The 15,562-nt window shown below is 43.8% G+C and overlaps 1 protein-coding gene across 1 annotated transcript; it reads left to right on the forward strand.

The window, feature by feature from the left end:
* Positions 1–744: 744 nt before the first annotated feature.
* Positions 745–8,611, forward strand: IFIT2 (interferon induced protein with tetratricopeptide repeats 2). Its single transcript, XM_006147615.3, has 2 exons — positions 745–933; positions 6,051–8,611. Exons 1-2 carry the CDS (start codon positions 929–931, stop codon positions 7,468–7,470), a joined length of 1,425 nt encoding a protein of 474 aa, XP_006147677.1. The 5' UTR covers positions 745–928; the 3' UTR covers positions 7,471–8,611.
* The last annotated feature ends 6,951 nt before the right edge of the window (positions 8,612–15,562 follow it).

A 15,562-nucleotide genomic window follows, 5' to 3' on the forward strand; every position in this document is an offset into this window, starting at 1 on the left:
TCTCTCTCTAGTCAAATTAAAAACAAATAGTAATAAATAAAGATAAATAAAATCAATCTTTAAAAATATAGGCTAAGATCCCACAATTCTATGCTTGTATTAAGTCATTCAACAGGTTTTTGAAACCCACCTATGGCATAGGTGGTTTAGGGGGCTGGATCCCACATGGCCAACTGTGCAGTTCAAGTCTTGGCCCTGGTGGCTTGAAAAACACACAGGCCATGGGTGCAGGCATCCTCCAAATCCCAACAGGATGGAGAAATGGAAGAGAAGGGGTTGTAGTATGACCACATTGCACTGGGGGAGTTGCTTTCTCCTGTCCCTTCTTTCTCTGGCCAGTGCAAACATTCTTTGGGAAAGACAAACAAACAAACAAACAAACCCCTACTGTCTGCATGCCTGCTTCACCATGCAATGAGCTGGTGTCATCGCGCAGACTGTAGATTCAGCAGAGTAAAACGAACTGAAAGCCCTGCCCTGCAGTCACATGACTGCCTATCCCCTAGGGCTGCAGGTTCATCTCGGGGATGAGGGTGGGCAGAGTGGAGAGGGGTTAACGTGGTAATCATGAGGCAGGGAGCTTTGTAAGCGTGTCCTTCTCGGAGTGGGGCTCCCTCGATGTTACAGATCTAGGACATCGATCCAGTCCACACAGAGGGAGTTCTTCCGACCCCACAGCATAGGGCTGCCCCGATGGGCTTGGCTCCTACTCCTGATTCATTTCCGTGTCTGGAGTCCTGCCAGTTTCACTTTCCAGTTTCATTTTCTCTTTTGTAAAGCTGGCTACATAGGAAGAAAGAAAAGAAACTAGAAGCTCCTTTATATATAGGTCCCTGCAGCATTTTTTTGGAGACAGAGGAGGAAGCTTTCTGGAGAGTGCAGCAGCCTGGACCTCAGCCCCTCTGAACAGCTCAGCAGCACGGCAGTCATGAGGTAAAGATCCTCCTTCTCCGCTGATGCTGAGAACAGCCAGTCCAGCTTGTCTTAGCAAATCCTAAGCAGCCAGCTCCCCAGGAACACCAGCTCTGTGTTCAGTTTGTTTCCAGCCTTATTCCGCCTGTATCTCTGTCTGCTGGGAATACATCTTCCTGATGCTGGCTGCTTTCCCTCTGCATTTTCTGCATCACGCAGTCAGACTCCTTACGGGCATCTTCAGAAATGCCTACGGGGACCTGAAAGCTGAGGTTGTTCGGAAGAAAGGGGGCAGAGAGACGGGTAATTGGGCAGATGCTTCATATAAAGACGGGTCTGCGCCTTTGTAAACAGTCCCTCTTTTGTTTTCAATTTGCAAGGATTAAGTCAGAGGTTTTGATACAATTTTTATTTTCTAAACAATTTTTTTCAGCAGATGCTATTGAAGGTGTACTTGAATAGCAGCCCGCGTCCTGCAAGATGACTTTGACATTTACTGTGCTCATTCATCTCTGATGTGCGTTAGAGCTGGTAAACTAACAAATATTTCACCCCCAAATCCTACTGATTGGCTAGTTTTTTCATCTGAAGTATGAACAGGAGATGGACTGCTTGGAGCAAATAGTCCTCATCTCTGAAATCTTCTCAGCCCCCAGAAATGTGAGGTTGCCCTGAATGGTTAGCTCACTGGGTAGGAGGGGTGCTTTCTCGTTTCTCTAGTTAGAAGTTGGAATGGGAGGACCGAGTTCCCCGGCTCAGTCCTAGAGATTTGGAATCCACAGATAACCCTCTGGATGTTACATTGCCCTCCTATAAGGCTCTTGATTCTTCTTGAAATGATAGTTTTCTGCTAGCCTATATGCCTGCCCGATAGGGGAAAATATCATTAAGATGCTTACAGATTTTTGTTTCAGAATCTGTAGAACATTTGTTCCTATTTCTCAGAATTTTAATATGGTATTTTCTAGATTCTTTCCTGTAAGAATGCAGCTCCATCAGCCCTTCATCTCTCTTTCCTTGATTGCTGGGCAACAGGGACTTTCTGGGCCTTGCCCCTGTGCTGGAAGACAGTGGCTCTCAAACTTGAACATGAGGGGATCACTGGGAGAGCTTGTTACAGAGTCCTGGGCTCAACCCCCCAGAGATTCTGCCTTCGTTGGTCTGGGTTGGGTCTGAGCTCCAGCATTTCCAGCGGGCTTCTCCTCAGTGATGCTGAAACTGGTGGCACCGCCAGCTCGGAGCCTGGTGGCAGCGTCACTGTGGCTTTTATTTCACCCAGAGAAGCAGAGGAAGGGACAGTTGCTATGCAAACAGTTGGAACTTCTAGACACTTCAGGTGCACGTCGCACACATCTGAGCCCAGGAAGCGAGTCTCTGAGAACGGTGTCTCAGATTTACCATCGAGATAAAAACACCAACTTGAGCAGGGCAATCCGATGTCTTTTGAATGACTGCTCAAAGGGATTTTTATCTAAGAGCATATCAAATGTCTCTATCCTGCAAATGCGTCCTTGACAACATGTATTTTATAATGGAGCGACTCTCAACTTAATTCACTCTTTGTTTCTCTTATAAAATGGGAAAGGAGCTAAGAGCTCAGGTGCTGAAGAAATCTTCCCGCAACCTCAGTAAGAAGGGAGGGAGATGAGATCGAGCACGAACTTCTCCAGAGAAGGCTGCTGTCAGTGGGATGCAGGATACCAAACCCGGTGGGCAACTGGGCTCCCTCCCTGGAGTGAGCTACTTCGAGAGGCTCAGACAATTCATCTCTTTGCCAAGACATGCCTGGGGCTTTGAAAGAAGGAGGATCTCTCCACAGAAACTTGGGCTTCACTCCTCCTATCCATTTTTCTGCTCATTCTAGTTGGGGTAATCAAGTCAGTACCAGAGAAGAGTAAAACCGAATTTAACATTTTTGTTGTGCCACGTAGAACCCAAAGAAAGGACTGCAGTAACCCCAGGAGGATTATAGAGGCCACTGGGAGCTCAGGGGACCTTGTGAGTTATGTATTAAAGAATATGGAAAGGGCCAGCCATGGTGGTGGTTAGGTCGGCTGGATCCCACATGTCTGACTCTGTGATTTTTATGTTATGAAAAATAAATTTTTTTTAAGGTTTGGGACCAAGGCCCAGCAGTTTGAAAAACATCCTGGGTACCTGTACATGGGTACCCAGGATCCTGACTGTCAGGAAGAATGGAGAAGGGACTGCAGGATAACCTTGCCCCATTGGGGGATGCTTTATCTCTCTCTCTCTCTAGTACACACATGCAGCCTCTGACAATTAAAAATAAATAAAGAAAAGAAAAATAATTTTTGGTGATACAAAGCAACAAATTAAGGCCCCCAATACATTGGCAATCTAGGGAATCCATTTCAGACATGGAATGATTTTTTTTTTTTTAGTTCCTCAACACCAAAGGTATTCGAAGTACAAGTTTTTGTTAATTTGCCTATTTCCTGGTTTGTTCTCTTTGTGTTCTTACATATTATTTATTTTGAGGACCTGCATTGTGGGAATGGAAAATCTTCCAGGTGACTATAAGGGGCCCTCTAAAGGAAAAAGAGCTTTTCCCATTGGACAGAGAACTATCTGCCTTCTTTTTTTCCTTTAACAGGTTTTTGCCTTAGAGCATGTCCACTCACCAGAGAGAGAGAGACAGAGACAGAGAGAAGGAAAGTGAAAAATCACTTCCCGGGGGGGATGGCCGTGCCACAACCCCTTCTCCTCTATTTTCCTTCCAGGATCTTGTACGTGCACACACACGTTCTCAGAGTAATTTTCAAGCCATCAGATCCAGGACTTGAACCACAGTCAGCCATGTGGGAGTAACATAACTGCTATGCCTTCTGATGGCCCCCAAAGCTGGCTGCTTTTAAACCTCCTGTGTATCCCCTGTTATAAAAGCAAACCACAGGAGAATAAAACAAAATTTCATAAGAAATTAAAAGAACAAATGCAAAATCACTAAGAAGTCGACTCAGAGAGACACGGTAAGGGTAGAAATCACCAGCAGGAGAAGAAGAAAAAAATAAAAATAAATTAAAACAAATGCAAAATCACTAAGAAGTCGACTCAGGGAGACACGGTAAGGGTAGAAATCACCAGTAGAAGAAGAAGAAAAAAATAAAAATAAATTAAAGTTTACTGCTAATATATAGCAGGGGACTTCAAAATATTCATGGGATGTTCATAGAAAAATGGAATTTTAAGATAATATGTAGGTCAGTCAGGTGGCCTAGTAGTTAAGGGAGCTAGCTCCCATATGACTAAGAAGGTTTGAATGCAGGCCTCAGTGGCTTGAGTAACACACTGGGTGGGTATGTGTGTATGTCCCAAATCCTAATGGGATGGAGAAATGGACCCACTAGAGGGTGCCTTTTCGTTTTCTCTGTCTTCCTCTCTTCAGTGAGCACATGTGTGCTCTAGCAAAATTTAAAAACAAACAAACAAACAAACAAAACACATATGCCAAAACACTGAAAGAAAAAAAGGAGTTCATTCTTCTTTGATATGAGCTAATAGGCTTTTTGCTATTGTTGTTGTTTACTTTTTTCTTTCTTCCACAAGCAGAGAGACAGAGAGATAGAGAGACAGGCATGCCCAACAGGGTCTCCACTGGCCTTAGCCAGCCCTGCATCATGGGCACCCAGGTGCCTGATCTGTCCAGGGAGATCTCCCGTTATAAACCCAGATTCCTCCTATGTGGGACAGCCCCCTTGAGTGCCATACTGCCATTGTGCCAGCCCAGGACTCAGGTTAACAGCCTTTAAAAGGAAATTTGAGGGGAATAGCAGATGGGGTAATGGTTGTGTTACTGGGCTCCCACATAGTCAACCATGCTTCGATTCCTGGGCCTGGCAACTTGAAACTCAAGCTAGGCACGTGTGTGTCTGTGTGTGTGTCTGTGTGTGTATGTGTGCGTGTGTGCCCAACATCCCAAGAGGAGAGTGAAGGAGAAGAGATTGCAGTGTGGCCATCTACCCTGGAGGTGATTTCTCACTTTCTGTCTCTCTGTCTCTCTCTCTCTCTCCAGTGAGCACACATGCCCTATAACAAAAAAACTCTCTCAAAAAAGAAAAAGAGAGAGAGAGAGAGAATTTGAGAGAGTGTTTAAAACTGGGAGGGGAAAGAGAGAAAGAGAAAGAGAATTTGGTTTACTATGCTTCTATTTTTTTCTTTGTTTTTTTTTTAATCACAAGTAATGAAGGAAGGGGAAAAATGCTTTATCCTTTCTTTTGTTAATTTGCTAGTGGGCACATGCAGCCACTGGAGAGAGACAGAGAGAAGGAAAGTGGAAAAGTGCCCCCTCACCTTGGGAAATGGCCGTGCTGCCTTCTCTTCTCCTCCATCTCTCCCTCCTTTCCAGATTTTGGTCACGCCCACACAAAAGGTGCTTTTTCAAGCTGCCAGGCCTAGGACTCTACCAGTGAGTCGGCCTTGTGGACCTTGCCACCTTACCCTCCATGCCACCAACAGGCCCAAACATGTTCCTATTTCTTTTTTTTTTTTTTTAAACAAGGGCACTGGCCCTTTTTTTTTTTTTTTTTTTTGGAGAGGTTTTCACTGTAGGGCGCGTGCGCTCGCCAGACAGACAGAGAGAGACACAGAGACAGAAAGCGAGAAATCACCCCCCAGGGGGGATGGTCACGCCGCAATCCCTTCTCCTCCATTCTCCTCTCGGGATCTTGGGCACGCACGCACACGCGCCCGGCGTGAGTTTTAAGCCACTGGGTCCGAGACACGAACCGCGGTCGACTACGTGGGAGTCCAGCGACATAGCCATTACGCTAACTGCTGGTTCCCATGTTCCTATTTCTTGATGGATGAATCTATGCTGTGTCTTTCTCTGCTTTCTTTTTAATTGGCCGGAGGATCCATGCGCTTGCTGAGGGGAGAGAAAGAGAAAGCAACCAGGCCCTCTTCGTGGAGCTTCGTCACACCACAATCCCTTCTCCATTTCTCCCTCCCTTCAGAATTTTGAGCACACACACAAGTGCCTGCATGTCTCAAGCCACAGGGGCCAGTACTTGAACCGTGAGACTGGCCATGTGCAATTCAACCACCTCAAGCACCAGGGCCACAGGCTGTCCTAGTAATGTCTCCCGAAGTGACCATCTTTTTGTTTTTCCCTTCAGTGACACCATGAGGAGTTCTTTGGAGAGCAGTTTACGACAACTGAAATGTCATTTCACCTGGAACCTGATGAAGGGAGAAAGTTCCTTGGAAGACTTTGAAGACAGAGTGCTTAACCAGTGTGAGTTTCAGAGCAGTGACTTCAGAGCGACAGTGTGCAACATCCTGGCCTACCTAGAGCACCACAGAGGCCAACATGAGGCCGCCTTGGAGCACCTACGGCAGGCGGAAGACTTAATCCAGCAACAGCACGCTGACCACGCAGAGCTCCGAAGTCTGGTCACCTGGGGAAACTACGCCTGGGTCTACTATCACATGGGCCAACTCTCAGAGGCTCAGCTTTACCTCGACAAGGTGAAACGGGTCTGTGAGAAGTTTTCCAGTCCCTACAGAATTGAGAGTCCCGAGATGGATTGTGAGGAAGGGTGGGCACGGTTGAAGTGTGGAGGAAATCAAAATGAAAGGGCGAAGGTATGTTTCGAGAAGGCTCTGGAAAAACAGCCAATGAACCCAGAATTCTCCTCTGGCCTGGCCATAGCTACCTACCGTCTGGACAGCCGCCCACCACCTCAGGACCCCATTGACTCTCTGAGGCGAGCCATTAGGCTGAACCCTGACAATCAGTTTGTGAAAGTCCTCCTGGCCTTGAAACTTCAGAAGATGAATGAAGAGAGTGAAGCCGAGAGGTTAGTAGAAGAAGCCTTGGAGAAAGTCCCGCGGGAAACAGACGTCCTTCGCTGTGCAGCCAGGTTTTATCGCTATAAAGAGGCCCTGGATCAAGCTATCGACCTGCTTAAAGAGGCTTCAGAACGCATGCCACCCAACGCCTATCTGTATTGCCGTATTGGGTGCTGCTATCGGGCCAAAGTCCTCCAAACACTGCACAGAGGAGAGGACAGAAGGTATGGGAAAAGAGCGAGGTTGCCGGAGCTCATAGGACAGGCCGTGGATTATTTAAAGAAGGCTGATGAGGCCAATGGAAATCTCTACCAGATCTGTTCCTTTCTGGCAGGCCTCTACTCTCTGGCAGGTCGGTTTGAAGAAGCCGAGTATTACTTCCAAAAAGAATTCAGTAAAGAGCTCACTCCTGCCGAGAAGCAAATGCTGCATCTCCGGTACGGCAGCTTTCAGCTGTATGAAATGAAGTGCGAAGAAAAGGCTATCTACCATTTTACAGAAGGCATGAAGATAAGCCAGGGAGGATCAAAGCAGAGAGAAAAGATCAGAACCAAGCTGGAAAAAATTGCCCAAGCACGGCTTTATAACAATGAAGCAGATTCCGTGGCTTTGCATCTCCTGGCATTCCTTCAGGAAATGAAGAGCAAAGAAGCGTGGCAAAATGATGCAGACGCTCGGAGGAGATTGGACGCTGGAAAACGTATCCCGTCCACATCTTTAGCTGAGACAGAGAATGAGAAATAGGGATATGGTACCCACAGGGCTACTGCTGGAAGGGCTGAAACCCCTCCAGACTGGGTATTCAAAATATTTAATGACCATTATGGCGGAAGCTGGACTGAAACCCTGGCCGCAGTCCTGGGTTGGGGCTACAGGGAAACCCTGCTGTATCGGATGTTAACACTTGCATTGTCAAATTGTGAGGAAACCCCGTGAGGTCTGAGAAGGGTTAGTAAAGGGGCTGTTGCTCAAACTACCCTCTTAGGTGCCGTTGGCACTGGGACATTCCCATGGTCACCTTCAGTGAGGCAACTCCTTGGGCTTGGCTCTGTGTTTATGTAAAGCAGCCAGATCCCTCTCATCTGTAACCCTGAGGCCTGTCTTTGCAACTTTTTTCCATCCTTGGAATGACTTTATATCCTGTACCGGTTAGTCCTGCAGAAACATGAAGGTACTGTTTCTATCAGAAGGCAGAGGTACCAAAGTCTAGACAGGGCTTGGTCTCCTCCCTTCCTGTCACCTTTGTCCCCTTCCTCCTCCTCAGCCAGTCCTCATTATCCTGCACAACATGAGTTCAATCGTCTCCTTCACTGATGTGGCAAAATAATTCACAAAGAAAAAGAGAAAAACAGCTCAGCTCTAGAAGGGACACGCTTAGGAGAAACACTGGGTCAGCTATCCAATGCACAAGACTTTCAGAAGGTACATGGCGAGATTTCTCTTCCACTCAGCCATCTCTGTAATCATAATACAGCATGTAAAGAAAGAAAAAGGGGCCAGTTGTGGTGGTGCAGCCAGCAGGGTGCTGTTGCATGATGCTGGAGACCATATGAGAATGCTCCAAGTTCAGTTCCCAGGTCCACCTGAACATGCCAAGTGCACCCATGATCCAGGTTGGCTGCAAGTCCAGGGGGGAGGTCATGGCATGAAGCCTTGTAGAGGGTGCCCCATCTTTCCCTCTTTCTCTCTCTTGAAAAATAAATGCATTATTATATATATTTTTTTTTTTTCAAATAAAGAATGACAGGCCAGCCTGTGCTTAAGTGAGCTGGATCCTACATCATCAACCATGTGGTTCAAGTTCCAGACCTGGCAGGTTGAAAAACATGCTGGGCGTGAGTGTGCATGCATCCACAATTCCAAAAGGAGAAAGAGATGGGAGAGACGGGATCGTGGTGTGACTATTCCCCATTGAGGGTACTTTCTGCTTTCCTCCCTCTCTCTCTGTCTCTCTCTGGCAAGCGCACATCCCCTCCAGCAAACTTTTTTTTATTTATTTATTTAAATGGAGAGGGATTCTGTACAGTATGCTTGAACCCAAAACAATGCATTTCTTTAAAATTTGTTTGGAAAATATATATCTCACCAGTAGGGATAGGGTAAAAGTGAACAAAAGAGAGAAAGAGAAAAGAAATCTTGGTTTATCATTGTAGATTACAATTATATGGAGAACTTTTCAGGTTTTTAGGCACTATTAGGAAGATTTCTTGGCAAGATGGAGACTCACTTTTTTCAAAACTGCTTTACTGAGCCCAGGTTTAAGATGATGGGGGAGCAGCAGGATGGGGGACCAGCTGGTGACTGAGGGCCTGGCGGAAGGTCATGGAAACAAGGTTAATACTAAAGGGGGTGCTTTTTGTTCCACTAGAAAAGTCACATAATAGGCCATATGAACACTTCTTTTACCTGAAAGTCTCAGGGAAACCACAACATTTGTGGTATCCACGGGCGATTAGGACTTTCTGGGTGGAACCAAATGGTCAAGACATCAAGGCTAGTGTGACGTCAAAATAGAGTCAGCTGACCCAGCATGAAACCCTCAGCCCCTCTGGGTTGGAAATGTTTGCCTATTGGAACAGGTTAAATTTAAGTATGCGTTAACTTTTTTTTAATTAAGCAACTAAAGGGACTGGCAGATGGCATGGTGGTTAAGGGAGATGGACTCCCCCATGGCTGACTGCTGCTCGAGTCCCTGACCAGATGGCTTACCTTCTCACTTTCTCTTTCTGTGTGTCCCTCTGTGGTCAAATTTAAATAAGTAAGTAAGTAAATACATAAAGCTAAATAAAATAATTCTAAAAATATTAGAAAGATGGCCTGGCCCCATAAATAGTTCTGCCTGGCAGAGGGGATTAGAGAAGACATATGAAAGAATTTATAACATAAAATAACCTGGGCTTTTCCAGCCCTGCATTGTAATCAGTAGAGATTGCAAAAGAGCAACCACACCAGAGGCTTATCTTGAGAAAGACCTTGAAGGAAGAAAAAGAGACTGATCTTTGTTGGCAGATGGTATGTCACGTGGTAGGCAGGGCTGAACTGAGAAAGGTTTATGTGTGACTAGTGTGCTGGGCATTTGCTTTTCAACAATTTGAGTAGCTGTCATGTAAATATTTTCTCAAAAATATTTAAAACCATACTGTTCCTGCTGTTATAGAGTTGTAAACAAAATTATACAAAATTATAAGAAATATTTTAAACATTATCCTTAAAATTCAGTATTTTGAAATTTTGAAAATTCTTTATTAACTGTCAAGAACTATGGAGTGTGAGCAAAAAAACTTTTTTGATATGTAAAGTAAATGTGGAAAAATGTAAACTTAATTAATTAATTAAAAATAAGCAATTAAAATATATAATTCAAGGTTTTTTAAAATTAATTCCAACTACTGTAACAATGATATTCATGTTATTCTCTGTGTCAAAGATACTGTATGCATTTGAGATCATCAGTATACAGTTTGGATTCCTGAACAAAGTCATCAATTTTGTTAATAAATAACTTGGATATGATGGAATTAAAGCAGTGTTCTGGTTTCTCTGACATTTTGCTAAACCCTGAAATGTTCAGCCTCAGTTACTGATAAATGAAATATTGCACAGTGTGAACTGGCTTCAACTAAGCCATGCTAGTCTAACATTATAACCACTGAACAGAGCATTTTTTCTCTCCAGCCATAAGAGTCCAGGACTTCAGTTAAGACTCTGACCCCCGCCACTCCATACCCCCATGCACAGATACCCAGCCCTACCTTGGCAGTCCATGGGCTGCTGCCCTCATCTCTTACAGTGAATGAATGTTAAATAAATTAATTAAATGAAAAAAAAAAACCTCATGCTTTCATCGCGTTGTCTCTCTTCTGATCTTTACCATGAAAAATGAAAAAGTATTGCTAATTCTGTTTTAGACACTGTCTTGTAGACAATCCAAACACATGCTGCAGAGTGTTCTTTACGTAAATAAAGAACAAGAAACAAGAGGCCCTGAAATCTCCTGTCTTTCAAGAGGACTTTGGTGGAAAATACAAATCACACCAGCTGCAATGGTAAACTCATTCCATTGGGCTGAACTGGACCAGTGTATGTTTCAGGGGAAATTCTTGGCTCTACCCCCATTTTCTATTTTTCTTTTCTTTTTTCTTCCTCCTTTTTTTTTTTTTTCTTACAGGGTGTGTGCCCTCTGGAGAGAGAGAGAGAGAAACCTATTCCATGTGCCCTCTGGAGAGAGAGAGAGAAACCTATCCCCACCCCACCCCCGCCCCAGGTAGGTGGTCATGCTGTAACCCTTTCTCCTCCATTCTCCTCCCATGGTTATGAACATTCTGCATATGCGCCTAGTGTGTTTTTCAAGCCACTGGGTCTGGGACTTGAACTGCACAGTCAGTCATGCGGATCCAGCACCTCAATCACTCAGCTGGCTGGCCCTCCTTGTCCTGTTTAAACTTAGGATTGTCCTTGTTCTAATGGCCACACTCCTATAGCAGGCCCATTGGTTCTCACAGAGCTTTTCTCTCTGTTCCTTTTACCTTTCTGATTTTCTTCTCACTTTCTCCCAAAACAGTTGCTTGTTTGGTCTTCTGAATTTCTTTTTGCAATGAATACTTTATCAAGGTCTCCTGGTTGGAAAGGGTTCATTCCCACCACCCCTTCCAGTTTGGGAGGTGTCTCTTAACATCTATTGCATTCAGCCCTATGGATGTCATATTGACCTGTTCTCTGGGGCTTTGGAATCAACAGCTGGGTACCTCCTGTAAGAATGCTAAATGCACTCCAACCAGGCAGCAGTGTTTCCATCTGCTTCCTGTTGCATCTCCTGGTTCTTATTGACAGCACTGCTGGGGAACTCCCTTTTTTCAGACCTTCAGAATACAACTCTGATAATGTTCCAATCAAGGCATCCCCCATTATTTGGGTTCCAGTGAGGTTCTTCTAGGGGGTTCTACCCCAGCCAGGTCAGACATCCCATCCAGGTTTCCCTGATGGAGGTGCCATGCCTCCTCATCAGCTTTATCAATCACCAATCTCCTTTCATTGGCAGTTGGCATGGTATTTAAGAGAGCGTGTATGTCTGCCCAAGCAGGATGATGGGTGGAATATATGCCAGCTAATAATTCCACCATCCTCTGGGGATCATTTCAAGGAGGGCTGGAGCTTTTCCAGTTCAACAAAGCTGATGTCGAAAGGGAGTGTCCTAAGGCCGTTCTTTGTCACTGAAGCCTCCCATGGGACACTGTCATAGTAGATATTGCCCTGCCCCATGATGATGAGCACTGGCCAAAATGGGAGCCCTGATGGGTCTTAAAGGAGTAGATCTTTCTCTGCTCTTGCCCATATGGGTCAGAATGCGGGGGAGCAAGTACTCCCTGCTAGTGACTCTACAAGCACTTCTTATGGGGAAGGGAGTCATATGGCCTGTGTGGTCAGGTGGTGGGGAGGCATCTCTGGGAAGGAACAGGACCTGTGCCTGTCCTGGCCCTGGGAGGAACCTGGGAAGTGGATTTAAAACTGTCATGGTTAGGGCAAGCAGATAGTGTGGTTGTTGCAGTGCTGGAGTCCCACTTGGCTAACCACGGTTGGAGTCTGGACCTGGAGGCTTACTTTCTCACGACCAGCCCCCCAGCCCCGAAACCCTGTCTCTCTCTGGTGAGTGCATGCACCATATAGCAAAAAATTTAAAAATAGTAGCAATAAATAAAATTAAATAATTCTTTTTAAAAACCTGCCAGGTTTGTCACTCTTTCTCTTTCTTTTCCTCCTGATTTGGGAGAGTGATGATAACTTTAGTTAGATCTTTGTCCTTCTGAAACAGCAGTCAGAACCCCTGTTGTGTAGCAACATGAAGATTTGAACATAAGCCAGAACAGCCCTTCTTCAAGAGACAGACAGCTCCATGGCTCCTACGATCTAGCCATTTGGGGAGAAAGGAAGATGTCCCACTGATAACTGGGCCTCCAGCATCCAAAACTCGCGGGATTGAACTTCCAAGTTTGGGAAGAAACCGACCATCCACCAGATGACTAGAAATCGCTGCAGGACCACAAGAAATATGGGGAAGCAGGAAAATACCTCTCCCACAAGGGAAAAGGATAGCTCCTCTTTATCCACACACAGTTCAATGGAAATCATGGAAATGTCTGATAAAGAATTCAGAACATTCATAATGGCAAAGCTAACAGAGATGGAAGAGAAGAGAGACAAGGAACTGCTGAAGAGGAAGGAGAAAGGAGTTGAAGAGTTCCAGGAGGTGAGGAAATTCATGCTAGATCTAAAAGAGGAATTTCACACTTTACAAAAGAATCAGATGGAACTGTTAGAGATGAAGGCTATAATACAAGAAGTCAAAATCTCCCTTGAAAGTATTAAAAGCAGACTAGATCATACAGAAAATAGAATCTCTAATGTAGAAGAGAAAATTGGTGGCCTAGAAAAATCCACTGCGAAGACTGAGAAAATGGCCCAAAAATTTGAGAATAATATGCGAGAAGTACTAGATACAATTAAACGTCCAAACATCCAGATAATAGGCATCCCAGAAGGTGAAGAGACTCATAAGGGCATTGATAATCTATTCCATGAAATCTTACAAGAAAATTTTCCAAACCTGGAGAGGCACTCAAAGATTCAGTCCCAAGAAATACAGAGGACCCCAAATAGAATCAACCCAAGAAGATCTTCTCCAAGACACATTATAGCCAGATTGACCAAAACCACAGACAAAGACAAGATACTAAGACTGGCAAGAGAAAAAAGGCAAGTTACCTACAAAGGGTATCCCATCAGACTAACGGCAGACCTCTCATCGGAAACAATGAGAGCGAGGAGAGAATGGGAAAATGTATTCAAAGTATTAAGGGAAAAGCAATTTCAACCGAGAATTCTGTACCCAGCAAGGTTATCGTTCATTTGGGAAGAAAAGACACGAACTTTCCCAGATAAACAAAACCTGAAAGAATTTACCAGCACCAGACCGGATCTCCAAGAAGTTCTTAAGGGAGTGCTATGTCAGTAAAATTAAATGCAGACACACAGAAATAAGAGTTCAGAAACTAAGAAAATGGGCAACTTAATTGTAGGGCCAAAAGCTGGAGTTGAGTATTACATCCCAGATTTCAATCTGGAACATCGAACCTCAACAGATACAGAAGAAAGATTAAGTACATGAGACTGAACTGATGAAACAGTATTCTACGACTTGACTAAAATATTGCTGCTTTTCTTCTAAGCTTTGTTGTCTGGTTTTAAGGACTTTTGTCCTGTCTTCAGCTATCAATAGATTCATGTTCCGACTATTTGAACAGAATACTAACCTGTTTCTAGGCTTTAAGTTTCAAAGAAATATCCTTACCAGTTCAAAACTGCTTTTCTTGAAACCATCGGCTGATCTTGCTATTGAAAGTAGTTAGATTACTTATGATATTGTGTGACCAACGAAATGTTGGGGGAAAAGGGATTGAAGACAACTGTAGACAGCAGAGATAGTGTAATAAGAGAGTGGAATAGGGCAGAGGGCTAGACATGGGGTAAAAAACATATATATGAAAGTAGAAATGGAATATTATGGATGATAACATGCATTATTAAGCCACTATATAGTATATTCTAGATGGGAAACCACATTTAGAATGTTGTGATGATGCTCAGGGAATGAATGTAAATTAATAAAAAAAAAAAATTTTCAGAAGAAAAAAAAAAAAGGCATTAGAAATACCTATTTGATGACTGCAGTTAAGCTATATAGCCCTAGTTAGGTGCTACGTTATAGTATGTTCATTCTATTCACTGAGGTTTATGCCTAAAGTCAGACTTGTGTTCATGGATATGTATAGATCAGCTGTGCTTGCTATTGAAAATATTTAGATTTATTAAGATATTTAGTGAAACAATAAAATGGGGGAGGTATAGAAAGCAACAATAGATATCAGACACAGTGTGGGAGGAGGGTGGGAGATGGCAGAGGGTGAGATAGGGAATCAAGGATGGGAAAAAAGGCAAAATATACAGAAAACAAGAAATGGAAAATGATTTGTTGACAATAACACATGTTGATGTGCTTGATTGAGCCAATATACAGTGTATTCTCAATGGAAAAATCTCATTTTATATGCTATAATGATGTACAGTGAATGAATGTAAATAAATAAAGAAAAAAAGTAAAAAAAATAATTTTGAACATAAGAAATTCCACCCCAAGTTTACCCAACATCTGATGAAACAATTCTAGATGTAATATAGTATATTAAGTCAAAGATGCATTGAAGAGTCACCTCTTCTCTCATTTAAAACAGACATTAGTCAGGCACTGATAGAATTTTTAAAAAAAAAATCATTTTCTTAGTCATGAGCCTATAGCTATGCAGCTAAAACTCATCCCAAGACCAGTCAGCTAAAATTCATCCCAAGAGACTCCAGACAGGATGCATACCATCCCTCCCATCCTTGAAGCACAAGCATTGACACAGATGTGGGGCCTCCCAATACAACTGGTAAGGGAGAAACTGGTAAGAGACCTTTCTCTTGCTACTTCCTCGAATCACAGAAAAATTGGCCCAAAGGGCCAGCATGACTAAGCAGCGCAATTGACCGGGTAAGAGGGCCTAACAATTCCTTCATTATCTAACCAGGCCTGAGAACTATGTTCTCTGGAGTTTTATGAATAATTACAACACAGCTAGAAAGTATTAGAAAAAAAATGAAGAAAAGACTCTCTCAGGGTAACATCATTCCTTCAGAGCTCGAAGAATACATTTGCAATTACCTATCCTTCCATGACCAACTTAGACATCAGATAGCTACACTGCTCGGAGAGCTCTCCAGGACTTGCAGCCTATATTTCTTG

The sequence above is a fragment of the Tupaia chinensis genome, unplaced genomic scaffold, assembly GCF_000334495.1.
Source record: "Tupaia chinensis unplaced genomic scaffold, TupChi_1.0 Scaffold000217_1, whole genome shotgun sequence".
NCBI classification, from domain to species: domain Eukaryota; kingdom Metazoa; phylum Chordata; class Mammalia; order Scandentia; family Tupaiidae; genus Tupaia; species Tupaia belangeri.